Genomic DNA, 22,091 nt, shown 5'->3' on the forward strand with positions numbered 1-22,091 from the left:
CTGTTCTGGCAGCTTAGGGGTTTCACTTTGCTTTGCCTCCACACAGGAAATCAGTGTAATTTCCAGACTCAGTATTTCTTATGCTCCCCGTTTTCCTGCTTTAGTGCAGCTCTCTCCTCACAGATTAGAAAGAACATTAGCAGGCTTAGGAGAGGGTCCCATGGGCTAAGACGGGGGAGCTACCATGCAAGTTTCTAACCGTACTGATTAACAATTGGATCCCTCTGCTAACTCCCTGATTTCATCTAATTTTCATGGCTTGTGTGCGGGGCTGGCTGGATGACCTCTGACCCGTAGGAGGAATACACCCAAGAGGAGCTAGTCTGGATTCCCATTTCCAAGATGCACAATGATTCATGTCTGGATCTGATTGCTGCAAAGCCCCATGGCATTTTACGCATCCTGGATGACCAGACTTCATTGGCTCAGGTTAAGAACGCATCATGGCTTTCAAACATGCTTGGCACAGCAAGTGAAGTGGAGAGCAGCTTAGTGGGCTTTGGAGAAAGGTCACTCAAGACTAGTGAATCCTGATTTTGATGCCCACTCTTCATTCATCTCCAGTTTTACTGAAATTTCTCAGGGCTGCTGTTCTGCTAAAATGGATTGTGTTACTTTTTTTTTGCCGGGGTAGGGGGTGGGGGGAATATGGTAGTAGAGAAGACATCTGTGAGATAAGACAGTCGGAAAAAGCTAGAGCTATTTCACTGCTTGGAAACTGGTGTACTTTTTTTTTTTTTTTTTAAATCCTATCTCAAAAGCAGTTTGGTGCAAGTATTCCAAGTGTGTTTTATTTAGTAGACCTCCATGAGGACTGGTGCCTTCAATTATTTTTGAAAAGGTGGGTTGGTTATATTTTAGAGGTATTTTGTAGACTTAAAATTTCATGGCATGGTCAAAGGTGGACATTACTGTTGTTTGTCCTGGAAGAGTTTATATGATGATCCTCTTTCCCCATCCATCATGGGTTGTCAGTGGGGTTTGAACCCCAGGCCTTAGCACTAAAAAATAGAGCTTCTACCTCTTAAACTAAAAGAGTGGCTCTAATAGCTGGTAGCTGTAGTAGACTCTTACCCCCTTATGTGAACAATACACTAGCAGTTGGGGAGGAGGTAGAGAGTATAACACAACTGAACAGTAGGTCACGCATACAGTGTAAGATGTGTCTGGTTCCTTTTAAGGTACTGATATGTATTTACAACCTTAATCCCAGTTTAACAATGGCTCTGCAATCTGAGAATAGGCTAAAACACTGTGAGGCATGTGTCTATCTCCTGCATAGGCTACTGACCACACCTTCCTCCAGAAGTGCCATTACCATCATGGAAACAGCCCTCGGTATGGCAAGCCCAAACTGCCTTCACCGGTTTTCACCGTGCAGCACTATGCAGGGCCTGTCACTTACCAGGTAAGCTCCTGGGACCAGGCTGGAGCAGTCTCTGAGCAGCTTGAGCAGTGAGCACTGTGTACTAGGGCTGGAGGCAATAAGCCATCAGTATGTTGGGAGGTTGGGGGTGCTTCTTAGGGAAAGCTCTGGGGTTCTCAAGTTACACGGGCTAATTCTGAGTCATTATAGGACATGTCAGAAGAGCCCTTGAAGGGAATTTTGCAGCATGCTGGGCTGCATCTGTCATTGATGGGGTTTTTGTGTCTGGCTGTGATGATCTGTACTCTGATCAGTCAGAGTTTGGCTTCACAGGTTCACAAGTTTCTGCATAAAAACCACGACCAGCTGCGCCCAGAGGTCCTTGAGATTTTCTCCCAGAGTCACCTCAAGGTACAGTATTCATTCAGGTTATGCTGTTCTGATGCAGGATCCTTTATTGCTTTCTTTAGGGAAGCCCAAAGACCCAGGTGATGGGGGGTAGTTTGGGAAATAGTAAGAAACTTTACACTGCCGTTTGGGAAACCTGGACTGAGCAATGGATACAGACCCATTAAAGCCAAACTCATCACTGACTTACCCTCTGAGCCCCACAGGGAGATCCGTGGCAGTGCCCAGGGTGCATATTGGCAGCGAATTAACCCATTCTATTCATTACCTCTTCCAGACTCTTAAATCCCTATTTTTTGTCTCTCCTTCCCTTCCCTTTCCAATATTTATCACCCACCCCTTTTCCCCCCAGAGACAAATACCTGACTCTGCTCACCCTGGTGGCATTGTGCCAGCTTTGGAGGAGTTGATACACACACTCAGGGTTGGTTCTTAGTGCTGTTTCTGATGCTTCTGGGCAATAAGAAGCTCTGTTGAGCTAAGGGAATCCACAGTCCCTCCTTTAAATGCATTGGAGACAAAGTATACACCATACCAGCTCCATGGGCAGATGGGCAAGGTGGGAACATACTCTGGCTGCGAACAGTCCCAGCCCTGCTCTTGTGGGCGGGAGGACAATGGGGACGGATCCTCATTCTTTGATCATAATAATTTCAGAAATTCATATTTAATAGCACAAAGGGGAACATTACTCACCGATCTCCTTTTCCATCTCCTTTCCAGCTGGTGTCCCACCTTTTCCAGTGGGCTAAGGGACATCACGGACAGCAGGGGGAGTTGGCCTTGGGAGGCAAAGGGCTTAAGCATCACCCCTCTACTCTGGTGTCCCGATTCCAGCAGTCCCTGCAGGATCTCACAGCCAAGCTGAGGAGGTGAGGGACACCATGATGGTACTGTCCCCACTGCAAGCTGACTTCCCTACTTCGAGTCACCCCTGGCTAGAATCTATAAGGGCTTGGTTTGAGGGAGATTGGGAAGCTTGGGGGACTGGGAATGGGCTACAGAACCAGAAAAGGAGGATTGGCTTTGTGTGGCTGAGACTGACTGGTTCGCTGTAGGGATTTGGGAGCTCCCTTGGCCCTGGGAATGGACTGGGGTTAAGTCAGGATGCTTCTGGAATGAGGAGGTTAATGTTTTCCTCCCTTTCCTCTGCCCTGCAGGAGCCATACTTTCTTCATTCGCTGCATCACGCCCAATCCGAAAAAGGTAAGAAAACCACCTGCTTTAGGTGGTGGAAGCAGCCACAGGTTTTGGGGGAACCCCTCAGACAGAGGACTTCACTCCCTTGCTCTACAGTCTTCCCCCACTTGGCCTGCTGGCCATCTGGGCTCACTCCCATTAGTGGGGCACGGCATTGCAAGGTGTCTCCTCTGCCCTGCCTGCACAGACCCTCTCTGGAGCAGGATTTCAGTGACTACTACTCAGTGGTCCCAGCTACAAGCTCTGCTCTGTCTCTCGCAACCTCTGCCCACATGGTTCCTCCTTCACACCTGTTGGGAAATTGCATCAGTGCCTCCAGAAACCTGAGGGGCAGGATGTGGAGAGCATACCACCAAAAAAAGATGGCAAAATCGCTGTATGAGATTCATGAAAGCTTGGGGGGATAACCAACAAGGAGTGGCTGTTCTTAATGGTCCACCTCTCTAACTGTCCATTCCCTCTTCCCCGTCCACCCTGGCTTTCCTCTCCCCATGGCTTCACATCACAGCTATCTGATGTCTTTGATGTGGAATATGTCACTTGTCAGCTGAGGCATTCTGGGATACTGGAGGCCATCCACATCAGGAAGGAGGGGTACCCCATCCGCATTCCATTCCAGCGCTTCTTAGTCAGGTACTTTGGTTTGTCTTCTCTTCCTTTTGGCTGGGATTTCTAGGCAGCTCAAGGAGAACGAAGCAAAGTGTGGGGTGTGGCTATTTGTCTTGGGCCTACCTCCTTTAGGCTTGTTTGGATCTGTCTATCTGAGGTACTTATCTGGCCCCTATTACTGTGGTATCAGGGTAGGGTTGCCAACCCTCCAGGATTGCCCTGAACTTCCCATGAATTAAAGATTAATCTATAATTAAAGATTATGTCATGATGAAACCTCCAGGAATATGTCCAACCAGAATTCGCAACCCTATATCAGAGCCCCTCACAATCTTTAATGTATTATCCTCACAACAATCTCTGTGAGGTAGGGAAGTGCTGATGTCTTTCCTTGTAAGAAAAATAAAAGATGTTGGTGGATAATTAAAATCAAAATATGTTCTCCCCAAATGTCTCTCTCAAAGTGTCTAGGTTTGGGAAGGTAAACATCGGAAGTCAATAAATGGAAGTGCCACAAGGATTTGGTAATAGTAGATTGGCTGCTCTCACCAGTAGGCCGTGAGTTCAAACCCAGTCTTGGCCCCGGAACCTGCAAGTGCGCACCCGCACACACATACACGTAACTTTCTGCACATGGGGAATCCCATGGCACACAGTGTGCGGAGTTGTTCATGTGTGTGAGTCCTGGCAGGTCTGGGTCCGTACCCATAGCAGCTGAAAGCCACTTCCACGGGATGGCTTTATGGTGGCCTTCGTGAAGTGTTCTCAGTTCAGTTTCTAATGAAATATCCCCATGACATATGCTGCCAGCGGTAACCCACAGGCCTCAGGGAGATCCATTTGTGCATGATTTTGAGTAGCTGCCAGACTGCTGGGCTTGGTTCTCTTACCTGACCCTCCTGGTGTCATCCAGGGCATTCTGGGCTTTGTCCTTGTCTTTCAGGTATGGGACCCTGACAGGCCAAGGGCAGAGCTATTCGCAGGAGAGGGATGGATGCACCGCGGTGCTCTCACATGTGGTGGGGGACCCCTCGGACCTCTATCAGATTGGAGTAACAAAGGTGGTGTCTAAGGATTCCCCTATCTTGATCCCAGAGCCCTGTCTGTCCATCCCCTTAGTGCTGATGTTAAGTAGGGTGCTCAGCTCCTGCACATGAACAGATGAGTAGGAGAATTGATCTCCTGCCTGGGCCATCTCTATTGTTTGAACTCTATTTTATTGTTTTTTAGCGGAAGATTGTTAGTACCTGTGAAACGGAAAGACAACACCGGCTGTAGGCAGCCGTAGTGCAGGCACTGATTCCCTTGGGCAGCCAATGCATCTCAGTCTTGACCTGTGCCTCCACCTACCTTCTGTGTGCACCACTGTGCTAACCTATAGCACGCCCTGGTGTTGCACGGCTGGGGCCCCCACACTCGGCACTCCTGAGGTACCTCAATCCTGAGCCAGAGCCGCCCATTCCAGCCCTTCCTAGATAGAGGGAGGGCCTGGAATAGTGACCCAGGGGCACCTTATCTAAGAACAATGGACTCATGTCAGTGGGTAGCCTGTGTTCTGATGGGAAGCAATGGCTCCAGGGGGTTTAGGGTTACCTTAAGGGGTTGTAAACACCAGTGTCTATTCTAGACTCTGCCTCTTCTTGGAGGTCAGCAGCTGTTTCCTCTGCCTAGGTCTTCCTGAAGGAGAAGGCCAGGCAGCTGCTGGAGAGAAGATGGAACCAGAAGCAGAGCTGGGCTGTTGTCACCCTCCAGCGGAACCTCCGAGGCCTCCTCAGCCGCAGGCAATTCCAGCTCTTCCGGCAGAAGGTCATGGTCATCCAGGCTCATTTCCGGGGGCACCAGGCAAGGTCAGAGGTCAAAGGCCACACCAATGCTCATATTCTGTGACCAGCTGTAAGCATAAGCACCTGCTGGGGGCTGTGCACAGATTCAGTAACTCAGGGTCCAGCCCCGTGTCCCCACCTGCAGTGGGATGCAGAGACAGAATGGGCACTGCCAGTCTTGATTGCCCACCTGGTGTGCTCGTCCATCTAGGAGCAGAGCCCTGCTTGACAAACTTTTACCGATGGGGATGTAGCTCCCCCGGGGTCTACTACAGATTCAGGGTGCAATGACTGAGACAACCCCAACAGCAGTTCTCATGTTGCAAACTAACCCCCTTGCTAGTTGGAAGCAGACTTTAAGTAAGTGTAACACACAGGTGAGTGTATGTGTTACAGGTCCTCCCTCTGTCAGTCCACAGAAGATATGGGCTGGTACAGCCATGGCTACGGAGCCTTGACTCTTTTTAGCTCAAGCTGTAGCAGCTCATGCTTTTAGCTTTAGTGGTCCAATTTAGTTCAGTCCCTGGTGTATTGGCCATGAGGGCGGCCCCCGCACACGCCAGAACAGTGTGGGGACTCTCACCATGTTTGCTCATCAGTGTGCTTGGAAAATGATTTCAAATATGACACTAAGTCCTGTGGTACACAGGACCTTACGTGCACTGTATTTGTCCTTCCTAACACATAGAAGCAGTCAAAAAGTTCGCCTCTCCCCTTGGCCCATGCCCATAGTTGCTGTATCCTTAGGAGGGATCTTTCCTTCTGAGTCATAACTAACCAGACTCCTGTTGATCCTAAGGCAGATGCTTTATCATAACCGGTTATTAATTCCCCTATTTGCTGAAGTGGCCTGTCAGGGGATGGATAAAAGCAATGGCTGGGATTTGCAAAGATGCCCTGGGAGATAGAAAGGCACCTAAATCCCACTGAATTACATTGGGAGTTTGATGCCTAATTCCCTTGGGAATTGCAACCCCAATAAATACAGATGGCAAACTGAAGCTTTGTCTATGCTTGAAATGTTTTGCTGATTGTCGTATGAATATAGCTAAACTGGCAAAACCCTCCTGCCACGCATGCAGTGATACTTATGATTTTACCATAATCCCTAGTTCTTTTTCCTCCATGTAGTAGGGTTAGTATACTTTTTCACTCATGATTTCTAAAACAATTCAGCCTGAGACAGGCTGACCATGGAAATTATCAGCCGAATAGGTAACATTTAGCAAAGTTACAGGCTACTTAAAAGTGCCTCTGCTGGCAGAAGTTGGGAAAAGGCCATAAACTCTACTGGTATAAGCAGTTGTACTAGTATAACTGCATCCGCACTCGGGCCTGTATAGTGGTTAAAAAACAAACAAACCCCCCCGCCCCCACACCCGCCCCTCCCCCACAACAGACCCAGCTGTAACTATTTAGGGGAGGCCAGGCTAACCAGGAAGGCCAAATCAAATGCAGCCTGCTTTGTTCTGGTGTTGCTGAGCTTGCACCTTGCTTACACCAGAGTTGCACTGGGCCTGTTCCCCTGGGCTTAGTGCACAGGCTGGCCTGCTTTGCCGAATTTCCCTTCCCCTCCCACCCCCACTCTGCTCTCAGGAAGCGCTACAGGAGGCTGAAGATGATGCTGGTGCAGTTTGGGACGGTAGTTTTAATCTCCAGGCCCTTGGTGCAGACACGGAAGCGCTGCCAGGTAAGAATACCATGTATAAGAGCAGATGGCACGCGCAGCAGCGCTGCAGGGACCATTCATGCTCTGAGATAAACCAGACACAGTTTGTGGATGTGTGCTTAGGGTGGGGACAGGGCGGTCTCTTTAGATAGTTTCTGGGATTTAGACACTGGCATCTTCCCAGCCTGTTAAACCTGCCTTTGACTCTCAGCGAGGACGAAGGGGCTGGGAGCAAGCAGGGATGGGGGACATGGGTTGATCTTTGTCTTGCTGCACAGTGAGCCCTGGTGGACAATTTGAGACTTTGCAGGCGAGTCCCCTTAAATCCCTTTTGCCACCAAGGGCAGAAGCTAAAAACAAGCCTTGTGGGAATACAAGGAAGCTTTAAAACATTATTTGGCCTCAGGATTCAGGGTGTCGGGCAAAACAGGCCTAACCTGCAGCAGATGCAGGCACAGGGAGAGCTGAGTGGCAGCCTCACATCACTAGAGTACAGCCAGCAGGGTGGAGAGGAGCCTGAAACCCAGGCTGGGGGCACCCCACTTTTGGCAAGGTGGGAGATGTGACTTGAGCAGGGTTGTGTCCCACGGGGGCTTGAGAGGTTGCCCCTCAACTGAGAGCAAAGCAGGTGCCATTGTTAAGGCTGCTAAGTGTTTAATAACAGGAGTGGAGACATTCCACCACAGGGGAGAGTGTAGTGATACAGGCCAAAATAGAAGGTGATTGCCCACATCTTTTTCTGATCAAGACCCTGCTTAGGCAGAAGCCTGTTGGTGTCGATGCATGGAGCAAGGCAGCCTGCCATGTGCTTAGCGTGGACTGAGATTGCCTGATCGAAAGAGCTGCCGCACCAAACAGCTCGCTGTGTTGAAGTATATCTCTTGGGTGCCAGTGGTCACTTCAGCTTAATTTAAAATAAAAAATAAAATAAACCTGACGTCTGGTTGCTTTTAGCTCGAGTTTGTAAACAGCAGTGTGGCTTTAAACAAGGGTGATTTTAAGCCAGTTCTCAGTCCCCTGCATTCAAGACAGGACAAAGTATCATCTATTCCATCTGTGACAGGCGTTTGTCCAACCTGCTCTTAAAAATCCCCAATGATGCCTAAATCCCTAGACAATTTATTCCACTGCTTAACCACCCTGACAGTTAGGAAGTTTTTCCTAATGTCCAACCTAAACCGCCCTTGCTGCAATGTAAGCCCATTCCTTTTTGTCCTGTCCTATCCTGGTGCTGTGGGGAGAAGGAGACATGCTGGTGCCAGGTCTCACCACCACGTACAAGAAGGAAATCTCACCTGGGGAAGTGTTTATGGAGTTGGGGACAATGACTCTGCCCATCTCCAATCATGTTCCTGGAATCCAGCTCAGGGATGGTCACGTACTCTCAGGAGAGGGATTGATTTATAGGTTTAAAAGTCAGAAGGGACTGTTATGATAGTCTAGTCTGACCCCTGTGTAACCCAGGCTGTAGGGTTCCAGCTAGGAACTGTTGCATCCAGCCTGTCTCTGGTGGTGGAGCTGGAACATTTATTTTAGAAAGACACCTAATCTGGATAGGAAGGTTCCAGTCGATGGAGAGATTCCCGGAGACTGAAGTTGTCTCCACAGACTGGGTTCAGCATCGGCAGAGACAGCAGAAGTGTAACCCCCTGGTCACTGATGTGTGGTGTCCCCTGCAGTGTCTGAGCTGCAGGGGGTGGGAGGCTGTGAGAGCTCTCAACTACAAAGCCTTGAGTCAAGCTGTAGTGATTCGTGCCTTTATTTTAGCTCGGAGGTCGCCGGATCAATCCCCGGTTACGGCCAAAATGGCAGCCATCACACAAGCTTTCCACCCACTGCCCCTTCCAGCGTGTTCCTATCCTAACCCCGAGAGTGACTCCAGGAGCCACTTAAATCCTGGGCCTGTCTGCCAACAGCCAGGCTCCTTAGTGCCAGCTACAGTGGCTGTGGATTTGTGCTGTGGACACACATCCACAGAGATGAGACATGAGACCGTCAAACACATTTCATGAAGGCTGCCAAAGAGCCATGAGACAGTAACCACTGCTGCTCTGTTTTCTTCTGCAGAAGGTGGGACCTCAGCTTCTTATTGGAGGCAGGGGAGGTGCCTAGCACATAGGGTGTAAGGGCTCACAAGGTGGCACAGGAGAGACCCCGTGGCCAGAAGGATGGTTGCAGGACACCCATTGAAAATCCCTATAGTGTAAGGCATAGCCAGGCATGGGTGGCTGTGCTGTGCTCCCAGAGCAGGACCTGTGTTCTCAGCTCTGCTCCAATCCCTCTCCAGAGTAACCACAGCAAAGCCTCCCATGCCCTCCCCTCCGTGTTTGCTTTCTAAGGCTCTGCTCCCTCCTGGAGTGACAACAATAAAAGGTCTCAAAGTTCGCCTGCTGGAACCACAGTTTCCCCCTTTCTTCCCCTGTGGCACTGCCCTGGGCGGACTTTAGTACGCCTACCCTTTTCTCAGCCCAGGCCAGCCCAGCCCGCGTCCCTTCCCATCTAGCCCCACACGTCCTTGGCAGACAAACGAGAGAGAGAGAGAGAGAGAGAGAGAGAGACAGATTCACAGCCTCTGAGCAGGAGGCAGGTGAGTAGCATTGGGTGGGACGTGGTGGAATATCCCTGCCTGCAGATTGGGAAAGGGCAGAGCTGAATGGGAGCCCAGCTTCCTCTAACTCCTTGTCCTGCCCTCAGGGGCTGGGGGTGGCCCTCTAGGTACCTCTCCAGGCTGGATTCAGGTTTTCCAGTTGCCAAGAGAGAGGGCAGTGAACCATGTTTCCGGTTACTGAATACTTTGTGGGGCACTGTCACTTGTTGTTCCGTGAGACAGTGAATGCCAGGCTGACTCGAGAGCAGGCTGTGGGGCAGAGGCTCCTTTCTGATTGTGTTCATCTTGGGAGTGAGGGGTCTTAGACCCATGGCAGGTGCTAAGGGTGGTGGCCAAATCTCGGCCCCCCCTCATGTAGATAGATCCTAAGAAGAAGCCATGTTCACCCTCTCCTTTTAACACGCCAGCGGCTGACATGGCACATCCCCAGGAACTGTAGCTAGAAGTACCCAGTAATCCAGAGTATTTGCCCCTCCGAGATGCCTGGCACACCCCAGGAAATGCCCTTATGCCATTTCTTTTCCTTCTGACAGCAGAGGCGTGCGGACAGCAGGCAGAGAGAGGAGTCGCTGGCCAAAGGTGGCCAGGAGAGTGGTAGCTGCCCAGGAATGGTAGGTCGATAAACTCTGATGTATCAGCTATGAGGACCTGCTGGAGTTTCCAGCAGTGTGACAGAGGTAAGGGAGTGAGTTCCCACTTCAGGGATGATCCGGCAGGTCTGTTCCTGCTGGGGAGTGTATCACTGAGCCAGCTGGCAGAGGGGCCCTTTCCGTTCATCCAAGGGAGCTGAAGTGCGGCAAGTCAATGGGATAATGTGCATCGATGGGGACCAATATAGGCACCCAAATGCCTGGGGCTGAGTATTTGAAATATGCCTAAGGGATTTGGATTCCCATTAGAAATTAATGGAATTTGGTGTCCAAATGCTCTAAGGGACTGAAAATCTCACCTTAATGCCCTTTTCTCTGCTGTTCTTTCTGGGTGACTTGCAAAATCAGGGCCCTCAATCCAAACCACTTGCCTTTTATTATAGATTCCATGAGATTTTTCCTTGGAGTTAGGGATATCAACCCCAAGTCAGGGGCCAAAGTCCACTTTGGGTGATTCCACCTGCAGTTTTGGAGGGAGTATGGTATCATCATCATCATCATCATCTTCTCTTGAACTGAAGCATGATGTTGCTTTTACTGTTGTTTGCCTGTATTCCACCCCAGAGGTGACTACATTGCAGTGATCATTCCTGAATCATTCCTGTATGTGTTGGGGAGAGGGGTCTGTCTATAGATGTGAGAGAGGCAGTGTGGATGAAGGGCTTTGTGTAAAACACATTTTATAATCATAAGATATTAGCAGCAATAATATCTGTAAGGCATGTATTGTCTGTTGTCTGGTTATCAGGCCTGATCCCTGTATTCACCTCTGGACTGATGTGTAATTTAGCAAATCCTTTTGTGAGGCAGCTCCCCTTTCAGGAGCAGCCTCCCAGTGTCTCCCTCTGCTGTGCCAAAATTCCAGCTGTGCTCTTGCACTTCAGAGGCGAGGGTGCAACTTTCTGTTGCCCTGAAGGGGTAATGCCTAGGCTACCGCTGTGTTTGCATGATACTGGGATATGTCCCAATAAATCTTAGTGGCTTCTAATCAGTTCTGTGATGGACTATGCAGGATTGAGCAGAAAGTCAACCTGTCACCTGCACAACGGCAATGACGAGGGGCCAAGATTGCAACTGGGCAAATGATTCCCTCTGAAAAAACTTTTGGGACAAGTTTGGCCTGCTTTTCATTCCTTGGATCATCCAGGTTTGTGGCAGCCAGGGCCTCTCAGCTGCTACTGAATTAGAGAGAGCTGTGCATGCTCAGTAGCTCCTGGGGGATGCTCCGCAACCTGTTCTGTCTAGGCATGAAGCCAACCAGTGCTGCGCAAAACAAGCAAAGATCAATCCCCCTCTTCAAGTCCTGACCCCAACCTGGGACTTGCTTTGTTCTGTTAAGACTGAGAACTCTGGATAGGGTGACCAGAAGTCCCAATTTTTGGGTCTTTTTCTTATATAGGCTTCTATTACCTCCCTGTCCCGATTTTTCACACTTGCTGTCTGGTCACCCTAACTCTGGACAGTACGGTGCTTTCACTTTATGGAAATACCACCTTCGGTTTCATTTCATATGTCTACCCACTCTCCTGATTTCCTTTTGGGCTTAGGATAGGGACAGACTCACATGAAGTTTAGAGTTACACTTGGTTTTTGAGCTGTGTGCTTCAGCCCAGGCTGGTTTGAAACTGAGGTCAGGTTGTCCCAGGTTGTGGGTGGCAGTGAAGTATATGATACATCTGTGGAGGCCTTGTCTGCACTCGAAAGCTGTACCACTTTACTGTCTCATTGAAGTGATATAACGCAGTTCTGCTGGAATAAAGATGCCTAACCCCTGGTCTACTCTAGGCGTTGAGGTCGAATTTATCAGCGTTAAATCGATTTAACCCTGCACCCGTCCACATGACGAAGCCCTTTTTTTTGACTTAAAGGGTTCTTAAAATCGATTTCTTTACTCCACCTCCGACAAGGGGATTAGCGCTGAAATCGGTTTTGCTGGGTCGAATTTGGGGTACTGTGGACACAATTAGACGGTATTGGCCTCTGGGAGCTATCCCAGAGTGCTCCATTGTGACCGCTCTGGACAGCACTCTCAACTCAGATGCACTGACCAGGTAGACAGGAAAAGGCCCGCGAACTTTTGAATTTCAGTTTCCTGTTTGGCCAGTGTGGCAAGCTGCAGGTGACCATGCAGAGCTCATCAGCAGAGGTGACCATGATTGAGTCCCAGAATCACAAAAGAGCTCCAGCATGGACTGAATGGGAGGTACGGGATCTGATCGCTGTATGGGGAGAGGAATCCGTGCCATCAGAACTACGTTCCAGTTTTTGAAATGCCAAAACATTTGTGAAAATCTCCCAGGGCATGAAGAACAGAGGCCATAACAGGGACCTGAAGCAGTGCCATGTGAAACTTAAGGAGCTGAGGCAAGCCTACCAGAAAACCAGAGAGGTGAACGGCCGCTCCGGGTCAGAGCCCCAAACATGCCACTTCTATGATGAGCTGCATGCCATTTTAGGGGGTTCAGCCACCACTACCCCAGCCGTGTTGTTTGACTCCTTCAGTGGAGATGGAGGCAACACGGAAGTAGGTTTTGGGGACGAGGAAGACCATGATGATGAGGTTGTAGATAGCTCACAGCAAACAAGCGGAGAAACCGGTTTTCCCGACAGCCAGGAACTGTTTCTCACCCTGGACCTGGAGCCAGTATCCCCTGAACCCACCCAAGGCTGCCTCCCGGACCCGCCAGGTGGAGAAGGGACCTTTGGTGAGTGTACATTTAAAATACTATACAAGGTTTAAAAGCCAGCATGTTTAATGATTAATTTGCCCTGGCATTCGTGGCTCTCCTGGATATACTCCCAAAGCCTTTGCAAAAGGTTTCTGGGGAGGGCAGCCTTATTCCATCCACCATGGTAGGACACTTTACCACTCCAGGCCAGTAGCACGTACTCGGGAATCATTGTAGAGCAAAGCATTGCAGTGTATGTTTGCTGGTGTTCAAACAACATCCGTTCTTTATCTCTCTGTGTTATCCTCAGGAGAGTGATATCATTCATGGTCACCTGGTTGAAATAGGGTGCTTTTCTTAAGGGGACATTCAGAGGTGCCCATTCCTGCTGGGCTGTTTGCCTATGGTTGAACAGAAATGTTCCCTGCTGTTAGCCACACGGTGGGGGGAGGCAAAATGCGACCTTGTAACGAAAGCATATGTGCTATGTATGTAATGTTAACAGCAAGGTTTACCGTGAAAGAGTGTACCCATTGTTCTATAAAATGTGTCTTTTTTTTAAATACCACTGTCCCTTTTTTTTTCTCCACCAGCTGCATGTGTTTCAAGGATCACAGGATCTTCTCCTTCCCAGAGGCTAGCGAAGAATAGAAGGAGAAAAAAACGCACTCGCGATGAAATGTTCTCTGAGCTCATGCTGTCCTCCCATGCTGACAGAGCACAGATGAATGCGTGGAGGCAGACAATGTCAGAGTGCAGGAAAGCACAAAATGACCGGGAGGAGAGGTGGCGGGCTGAGGAGACAAAGTGGTGGGCTGAAGAGAGGGCTGAAGCTGAAAAGTGGCGGCAGCATGATGAGAGGAGTCAGGATTCAATGCTGAGGCTGCTGGAGGATCAAACTAATATGCTCCAGCATATGGTTGAGCTGCAGGAAAGGCAGCAGGAGCAAAGACCGCCACTACAGCCCCTGTGAAACCAACCGCCCTCCTCCCCAAGTTCCATAGCCTCCTCACCCAGATGCCAAAGAATGCTGTGGGGGGGCCTCCAGCTACCCAGCCACTCCACCCCAGAGGATTGGCCAAGTAACAGAAGGCTGGCATTCAATAAGTTTTAAAGTTTTTTAAACTTTTAAAGTGCTGTGTGGCCTTGTCCTTCCCTCCTCCTCCACCCCTCCTGGGTTACCCTGGTAATTATCCCCCTATTTGTGTGATGAATTAATAAAGAATGCATGAATGTGAAGCAACAATGACTATTGCCTCTGCAAGCGGTGATCGAAGGGAGGTGGGGAGGGTGGTTAGCTTACAGGGAAGTAGAGTGAACCAAGGGGCGGGGGATTTCATCAAGGAGAAAAAACCAGAACTTTCACACCGTAGCCTGGCCAGTCATTAAACTGGTTTTCAAAGCTTCTCAGTTGCGCACCGCACCCTCCTGTGCTCTTCTAACCGCCCTGGTGTCTGGCTGTGCGTAACCCAGCAGCCAGGCAATTTGCCTCAACCTCCCACCCCACCATAAACGTCTCCCCCTTACTCTCACAGATATTGTGGAGCGCACAGCAAGCAGTAATAACAGTGGGAATATTGGTTTCCCCAAGGTCTAACCAAGTCAGTAAACTGCGCCAGTGCACTTTTAAACATCCAAATGCACATTCTACCACCATTCTGCACTTGCTCAGCCTGTAGTTGAACAGCTCCTGACTACTCTCCAGGCTGCCTATGTATGGCTTCATGAGCCATGGCATTAGGGGTAGGCTGGGTCCCCAAGGATAACTATAGGCATTTCAACATCCCCAATGGTTATTTTCTGGTCTGGGAAGAAAGTCCCTTCCTGCAGCTTTTGAAACAGACCAGAGTTCCTGAAGATGCGAACATCATGTACCTTTCCCGGCCATCCCACGTTGATGTTGGTGAAATGTCCCTTGTGATCCACCAGTGATTGCAGCACTATTGAAAAGTACCCCTTGTGGTTTACGTACTCACTGGCTTGGTGCTCCGGTGCCAAGATAGGGATATGGGTTCCATCTATGGCCCCACCACAGTTAGGGAATCCCATTGCAGCAAAGCCATCCACTATGACCTGCACATTTCCCAGGGTCACTACCCTTGATATCAGCAGATCTTTGATTGTGTTGGCTACTTATATCACAGCAGCCCCCACAGTAGATTTGCCCACTCCAAATTGATTCCCGACTGACCGGTAGCTGTCTGGCGTTGTAAGCTTCTACAGAGCGATTGCCACTCGCTTCTCAACTGTGAGGGCTGCTCTCATCTTGGTATTCTTGCGCCTCAGGGTGGGGGAAAGCAAGTCACAAAGTTCCATGAAAGTGCCCTTACGCATGCAAAAGTTTCGCAGCCACTGGGAATCATCCCAGACCTGCAACACTATGCGGTCCCACTAGTCTGTGCTTGTTTCCTGGGCCAAGAATCAACGTTCCACCACATGAGCCAGCCCCATTAGCACCATGATGCCCACATTGCCAGGGCTCATACTTTGAGAGAAGTCTGTGTCCATGTCCTCATCACTCTCGTAACCACGCTGATGTCGCCTACTCGCCCGATTTCACTTTGCCAGGTTCTGGTACTGCATATACTGCTGGATAATGCGTGTGGTGTTTAATGTGCTCCTAATTGCAAAAGTGATCCGAGTGGGCTCCATGCTTGCTGTGGTATGGTGTCTGCACAGAAAAAAGGCGCGGAACGATTGTCTGCTGTTGCCCTGATGGAGGGAGAGGCGACTGACAACATGGCTTACAGGGTTGGCTTACAGGGAATTAAAATCAACAAAGGGGGTGGCTTTGCGAGAAACTGAATGGCCGCCTCAAGGATAGAACTCAAAACTGGGTTTAGCAGGCTGTTGATTTCACAGAAGGAGGGAGGGAGGAGAAAATGAATACAAAACAAATCTGGTCTATTTCTTGTTTTGAGCCACTTCATCTATCTTTATACAACTTGCTGGCAGCAGACTGTGCAGTATGACCGCTAGCCATCGTCACCTCCTGGGTACTCGGCAGAAGACAGTGCAGTAAGACTGCTGGCCATCATCTTCTGCTGGCTGCAGATTAAAAGACAGTGCACTGCCGGTAGGACTCAATCGCCATGAGACAAAACAAGGGAAATGACCTGGCTGAGTCACTCCCATGTTTGCCCAGGCGCCTGGTTAAAAGAGCACCCAGGACTACATCGATGATGGCTACCAGTCATACTGCACTGTCTGCTGCCAAAAGGTAATAAACTGCTGCTATATAGCAATGCAGTACCACGTCTGCCAGCACCCAGGAGACATACTGTGACCATTAGCTGAGCGGGCTCCACGCTTGCCATGGTATGGTGTCTGCACAGGCAACTCACGAAAAAAGGCGCAAAACGATTGTCTGCCCTTGCTTTTACGGAGAGAGGGAGGTAACGGGGGCTTGACGATACGTACCCAGAACCACCCGCGACAATGTTTTAGCCCCATCAGGCTCTGGGGTTTCTACCCGTAATTCAAATGGGCGGTGGAGACTGTGGGATAGCTACACACAGTGCAAAGCTCCGGAAGTTGACGGTTGCCTCGGTACTGTGAACACACTCCGCCGACTACATGCACTTTAGAGCATTTGTGTGGGGACACACACACTCGACTGTATAAAAACGCTTTCTACAAAACCAACTTCTATAAATTCGACTTAATTTCGTAGTGTAGACATACCCTTATACAGCTATAGCTATTCCCTTATGGAAAGGGGAATAAAGAATATCAGTATAACTGCATCCATATCATGGATCACACAGGTACGGCTATTTCAGTTTCCCCCCCCCCGCCTCCAACTATCTTAATTTACACGTACAAAAACTGTGTAAACCAGGCCTGAGTTTGCAATGAAACCTGAAACCATGCAAATTGTCTGCATTTGAGGATTTGCCACCCATAATTGGGCATGCCTTGGTAACAATCCTTAGATAACCACGTGTTCTAAAACATGGATCCAAGTCTGGAAAAGTTACGATCTGTTTCCTGGATGCTCCAGTGTCTTCGCTAAGGGTAATTTTAAAATCAGATGTTTTACTGATTGGCCAAACCACACTGGTTAAAATATGGGAAGATGTCTTTAGTAATAGCTGCCCAGAGGAATGTCATGACAGAAAGAAAGAGATATCAAAATGATCAGATACTGAGCAGCTTAATCATGCAGAGCTAAAACAAAAGCCCCAAATTCTGTGTGCTTTACTTGGGTATGTCTACAGCTCAGCTGGGAGCATGCCTCCCAGTCCAGGTGGACAGACTCATGCTAGCTCTGCTTGAGTTGGCATGCTAAAAATAGCAGTGAGGATGTTGTGGGTGAGATGGGCTTGGACTCGGGTGACTTGCCTGTTGAAATGAATGGGATTTCTGACCTAGCAAGGTGCTACTCAACTAGAGGAGAAAGAATCAGACCCAATAAGTATAAGAAATTCAGGGAAAGGACCTCGGGGCTGGATTCTCCTTTGCTTGGCACTAAATACTGTCATCGGGTATGTCTACACTGCAGTCAGAGGTGTGGCTGCAGCATGTGTAGACATAATCGGACTAGTTTTGATCTAGCTAGCTTGAATAATAATTGCAGTGAAGCTGTAGCCGCATGGGCTGGCCTCTGGAGTATGTACCCAGGGTCCTGGGCAGGCTGTTGTGGTTTCACTGCTAGTGTTACATGAGCTAGCTGGATCCAAGCTAGCTCGATTATGTCTACACATACTGCAGTCACATCTCTGATTGCAGTGTAGACATACCTGATGACACCTGTGCAAAGTGATGTCATTCTGAAATGGTAGCAAGGTATGTTCACTTTGCATAAGTGTACACATCAATGCAAGGTGCAGAGAAGTAGAGGACAGACCCTAGGGGCCAGGTTATGATCTCATAAATCCAGATGAACTTGATTAACTTCATGGCTACTTTTCTTTTTATTTGTACGGTAGCGCTCTTGGATGCTGTAAAATAGTGAAAAAGCAGCTGCAGTGGGGGAAAAACCCAGAACCATGGTCTCATCTATGCAAAACTAGGAACCTCTTGGACCTGGGAGAAGTAACCAAAATGCAATACATTTTGTATCTTTCCCCCCGTAGTGCTTGACCTTCAGCAGCAGTGACTCTCTTTCCTACTTTCCCATCCTTTCTCCAGTGTGCTCTTCATTGCAACTCTTATTTATTCCTTGTGTTTAATAAAATTCTAGAACACACACACACACCAATTACTCTGGTTGGCTCAAACGTTCAAGTCCTGGCTCCAGCCACGCTGTTATTGATGTCAGTGGCAGCATAGCCTGAAGACTGAGTAAAAACACCTGACCCCATGTGTTGCCTGCAATTAATTTATTTTTCTTTGGCTACTGTGACCCCGATTACTGACTCTTTGCTCTCTCTTGCCTCAGGACGTGGGGCTGCTGGAGATCCCTGCAGAGCTTGCGGCACTCCTGCACTCTGCCAAAGGTAAGAAAACCCCTCCATCCCACTCGCTCGGTTCTAACTCACGGTGTTTGCGTTCGTGGCTTTGCATGTGTGTGTGTTCGGCACGCTCTCTCGCCTATATTGTATCTGCTCTGTTGATGTTGGAAATGTAAACATGATAACCCCAGGTAGATGTGTATAAGAGCCTCCTCCAAGATACAGGGATAGAGAGGCAGCATTGTCCGGTGGGTGCAACGTGGGACTGGAGCTCGGGAGACGTGGGGTTTTATCCCCCTAGCTCTGCCACTGACCTACCATAGGAATATGGGCAAGTCATTTCCCTACACTGTGCCTCTTTCCCCTTGTATGGCTCATATGTTTAGATTGGAACTCCATGGGGCAGGGCCTGTCTCTTGCTGTTTGTATAGCACCTAGCACATTGGGGCCCCTATTTCAGTTGGGCCTCCTCAGTGTTGCCATAATACAAATTAATTAGTCATCAGGGCAAGACACCTGTCAATGAGCAGGTTCCCCATGCACCTTGCCCATGGAAGCATCCCCCAGGAGATGCAGATGATGAAGCATTGCAGCCAAAGAGATGTGTGGTGAGTCGTGTGGGTTGGGAATGTTTTGACAAAATGCCTTTTCTCCTCCACTGGAAAATGCTGATTTGTCAAAACCAAAACTTTTGGGTGGAAAATGTCCGTGTCAACAAAGCTTTCATCAGGAAGGTTTCCTCTGGTCAGAGAGAGAGGGACAGACAGAGACATCCCAGGAATAGTCTGATTCAGAGCAGGAGGTTGAACCTGGCTTTCCCTTATCCCGGCTGAGTGCCCTGAACACCAGGCAATAGGCTATTCCCTCTCTCCCCACTTCCCTTCCCTGCCCACCTCTGTTTTCAATTCATGAACTTTTTTGAAAGGTCTTGACTTTGTCCCAGTGCAGAATGAGAAAGTTTTGAAATCCCAAAAGCTTTCCTGGGACAGGAAAACCTTTTGCTTCCCCTAGAGCACCAATTGGGTTTAACTAGAGGAGGTGGCAGTGCGGGGAGGCACTTGGCTTGGAAAACGGAGGGAGAGGAGATGGGAGGGAAGGAAAGTAGCGTGGCTGGAGTGCTGGAGAATGTGTGCAGAAGCTGTGTTGCTTGGGGAAGTCTCTGCAGCCAGGGAGGCATTTGTTGTCCTATCGCCCCTGATAAACCCCTTATCTTCTGCCTCACTCATGGTGACCTCTGATTTATTTATCAGCTGGGACACTGCCAGCGTTATTTATACACCTGTGAAGGAATGGAAACCCTTTCAGAGACTTGGCCTGGGGTGTTCCCTAAGGTGGCTTCACTGCTGTGGGCCCTCACTGAGCTAATCCTGGATGTGTTGTTTTCATGACCCCTCTCTGCTCTACTAACTCCCCCTTTTTAAAAGAGCTTTGAGTCCATTCTCTGTCCTGTCACTCCAACCCCAGCTAGAGAAAGGCAGAGTGAGGGTGAACAGAGAAGCCTCTCTGCTGTGTGTGGGCAGGGGTCTTTGGGATGGGGAGATAGTGTGGGTGTCTCGGGTGGGAGGGGTGCAGACGGCTGTGAGTGGGGGAGCAGGTGTCTCTGGGGGAGGGAGACTTTGTGGATGTCTGGTGGTGGGGAGGGTGATGGTGGAGATGGGTGGTGTGGGTGACTCAGGGAGGGAGGTTGGTGCGGGTGGCTTGTGTGATGGTGTGGGTGTCTCTGGTGGGTAGAGTGTGTTGGTAACTGGGTCTGTGGCACCGTGTCTAGATGGACTTGAGGCTGAGTGTCCATTTTCTCTCTCTCTCTTACAGGTCAGCACCATGTCCAGGCCAATCAGATCATGGAGGTTTCACCTCCAGAGGTCAAGACCAAGTGCCACCTCTCCCTCCCACCCAACATCAATAACTCTCCCTTCTCCGCCTTCGTGAAGTCTCACTTCCAGGTAGGATGCTGCTGATGCCAGAAGTCACAGGGACTCTTCCATTCTCTCCTGCCTCCTCCCTGCTTGTTACCTCCCCTCCCTTCAGTGTTGTCTCCTCCTCTCCCCACCTCTGCCAGTCTGCCCCAGGTTCCACAGCGTTCTGCCTCTCCCCCACTCTCTCACGTACTCCTAGGTACTGGAACTGCCGCACCCCCGGCTCGAAGTGCTTTCCATTATATTCAGGGTTTACAGTTTGGTTCAATGGCTCTCTGCTATACACATTGTTCCAGTGCCCCTGCCCGTACTTTCTGTGTTAAGACACTTTCCTGGGCTCCGTAACCTCCTCATCTCTCCGCTCTGGTACGTGCCGGAATGTCGGGGGCTGCAGACACTCCCACAGAGTCTGCGTACACTGTCTGTGCTGTGCGTCCCCATGGGTTGTGTCTATGGCACTGGGTTGTCACTAGGGACTCTGCCTAGGAGTCTGATAAAGGACTGAGGCCCGCATCAAGCCGTCTGCCACCTCCTCAGCCCGCTCTTTGCCCTTGTTTGCCTGGCACAGCTGGGAGAATGCAGAGTCCCGCTGTGGACTCTGGCTCTCTCCTAGGGCCTATAGCAGGGGAGCACGCTCCAGCCATTGGCAATGCCAGCCATGAATTCTATCCTTTTTCACCTCCGAGGAGCCCAACTTCCCTGCCTTTGGACAGCCCCTGCAGCAGCCCTTAACCCGCTTGGAGGATGAGGACAAGCAGCGTGCTCTGGAGATCAACAAACTGGTGAGTGCGGGGGGTGGGGGTGCAGCTGTTCATTACAGAGCTAGCCTACAATATTGGACAATCCCAAAGCAACCCCACTCACCTTTGTAGTGGGGCATTAGTGAAATATGAAGGCACATTATACAGACACTGTGCTCCTCTAGAAGCTTTCTGTCTCCAGAAGGTGAGGGGCTTTGCTGGGGTTCACAGGATCCCGAGTGCAGTGGTACCCCCAGAAGGAAAGTCCGTGCACTCTAGAGGTGACAGCAAAAGAACTGAGAGCCAGGAGGACTCTGGATTTATATGCCAGCAAGTCACTCACTCGCTCTGCACCCATGGGCAGGTCCCCTGAGCTCCCTGAGCCTCATTGAAACAAGCTGGGAGACAGGATGGAGGGCGGGATCTGAGCTGAGCTTTCCCAGGGAAATAAATTGGCTAATGATGCACATTAATGCTGGCGATGGGCACCCGGGTGGGAGCAGCTGTGCTGCAAAACCTCACATGAGTTGCTGTGTTCTCACTGGTGCTGTGCTCACCCCTGTACATTGCATGGGCTTCTGGGGGCATATCCCATGGTTCTTAGCCCTGCACCAAGCTGAGCCACTCTTTGGTTCTGTCCCAATAAATGGTGGGAGAACTTGTCTATCCTTCTGGGTGCACCGGAGGGTGGGGTGGGGGGGGGAATTGTGGAAAGGCAGTGCGGGGCTATCAACACTAGGGTGACCAGATGTCCTGATTTTATAGGGACAATCCTGATTTTTTTGGGTCTTTTTCTTATATAGGCTCCTATTACCCCCCACACCCTGTCCCGATTTTTCCCATTTGCTGTCTGGTCACCCTAATCAACACTCTAGTAGTTTAGCCTGCATCCACACAGCAAAGGGGGTGGGTTACCAGCTTGAGAGAAAGCACTTTAGCCTACAGCCCCAGCTGAGCCAGCTAGCCTGGGTTGGGTGAGGGTTTTGTGTGTGAATGGGGGAGAGAGGAAGAGGTTAGGGGCAAAACCCAGTGTGAAC

General features: G+C 49.8%; 1 protein-coding gene across 6 annotated transcripts in view; it reads left to right on the top strand.

Moving 5' to 3' along the window:
• The window catches only part of MYO15B (myosin XVB), a 73,756-nt gene that overhangs the window by 15,717 nt on the left and 35,948 nt on the right, over window positions 1–22,091 (top strand). For 4 of the 6 annotated variants that reach the window (XM_043497523.1, XM_043497522.1, XM_038371739.2 and 1 more), the window contains 13 exons: window positions 298–429; window positions 1,283–1,408; window positions 1,700–1,777; window positions 2,498–2,646; window positions 2,935–2,980; window positions 3,483–3,607; window positions 4,527–4,644; window positions 5,255–5,430; window positions 7,003–7,096; window positions 10,217–10,294; window positions 18,386–18,443; window positions 20,211–20,341; window positions 21,001–21,096. In XM_043497523.1, the coding sequence (XP_043353458.1) occupies window positions 298–429; window positions 1,283–1,408; window positions 1,700–1,777; window positions 2,498–2,646; window positions 2,935–2,980; window positions 3,483–3,607; window positions 4,527–4,644; window positions 5,255–5,430; window positions 7,003–7,096; window positions 10,217–10,294; window positions 18,386–18,443; window positions 20,211–20,341; window positions 21,001–21,096 (1,407 nt within the window). The remainder of the gene's footprint in view (window positions 1–297; window positions 430–1,282; window positions 1,409–1,699; window positions 1,778–2,497; window positions 2,647–2,934; window positions 2,981–3,482; window positions 3,608–4,526; window positions 4,645–5,254; window positions 5,431–7,002; window positions 7,097–10,216; window positions 10,295–18,385; window positions 18,444–20,210; window positions 20,342–21,000; window positions 21,097–22,091) is intronic. The other 2 variants (XM_043497524.1, XM_043497526.1) reach the window with 2 other exon arrangements.

This window comes from Dermochelys coriacea, chromosome 14, assembly GCF_009764565.3.
Source record: "Dermochelys coriacea isolate rDerCor1 chromosome 14, rDerCor1.pri.v4, whole genome shotgun sequence".
Classification (NCBI taxonomy): domain Eukaryota; kingdom Metazoa; phylum Chordata; order Testudines; family Dermochelyidae; genus Dermochelys; species Dermochelys coriacea.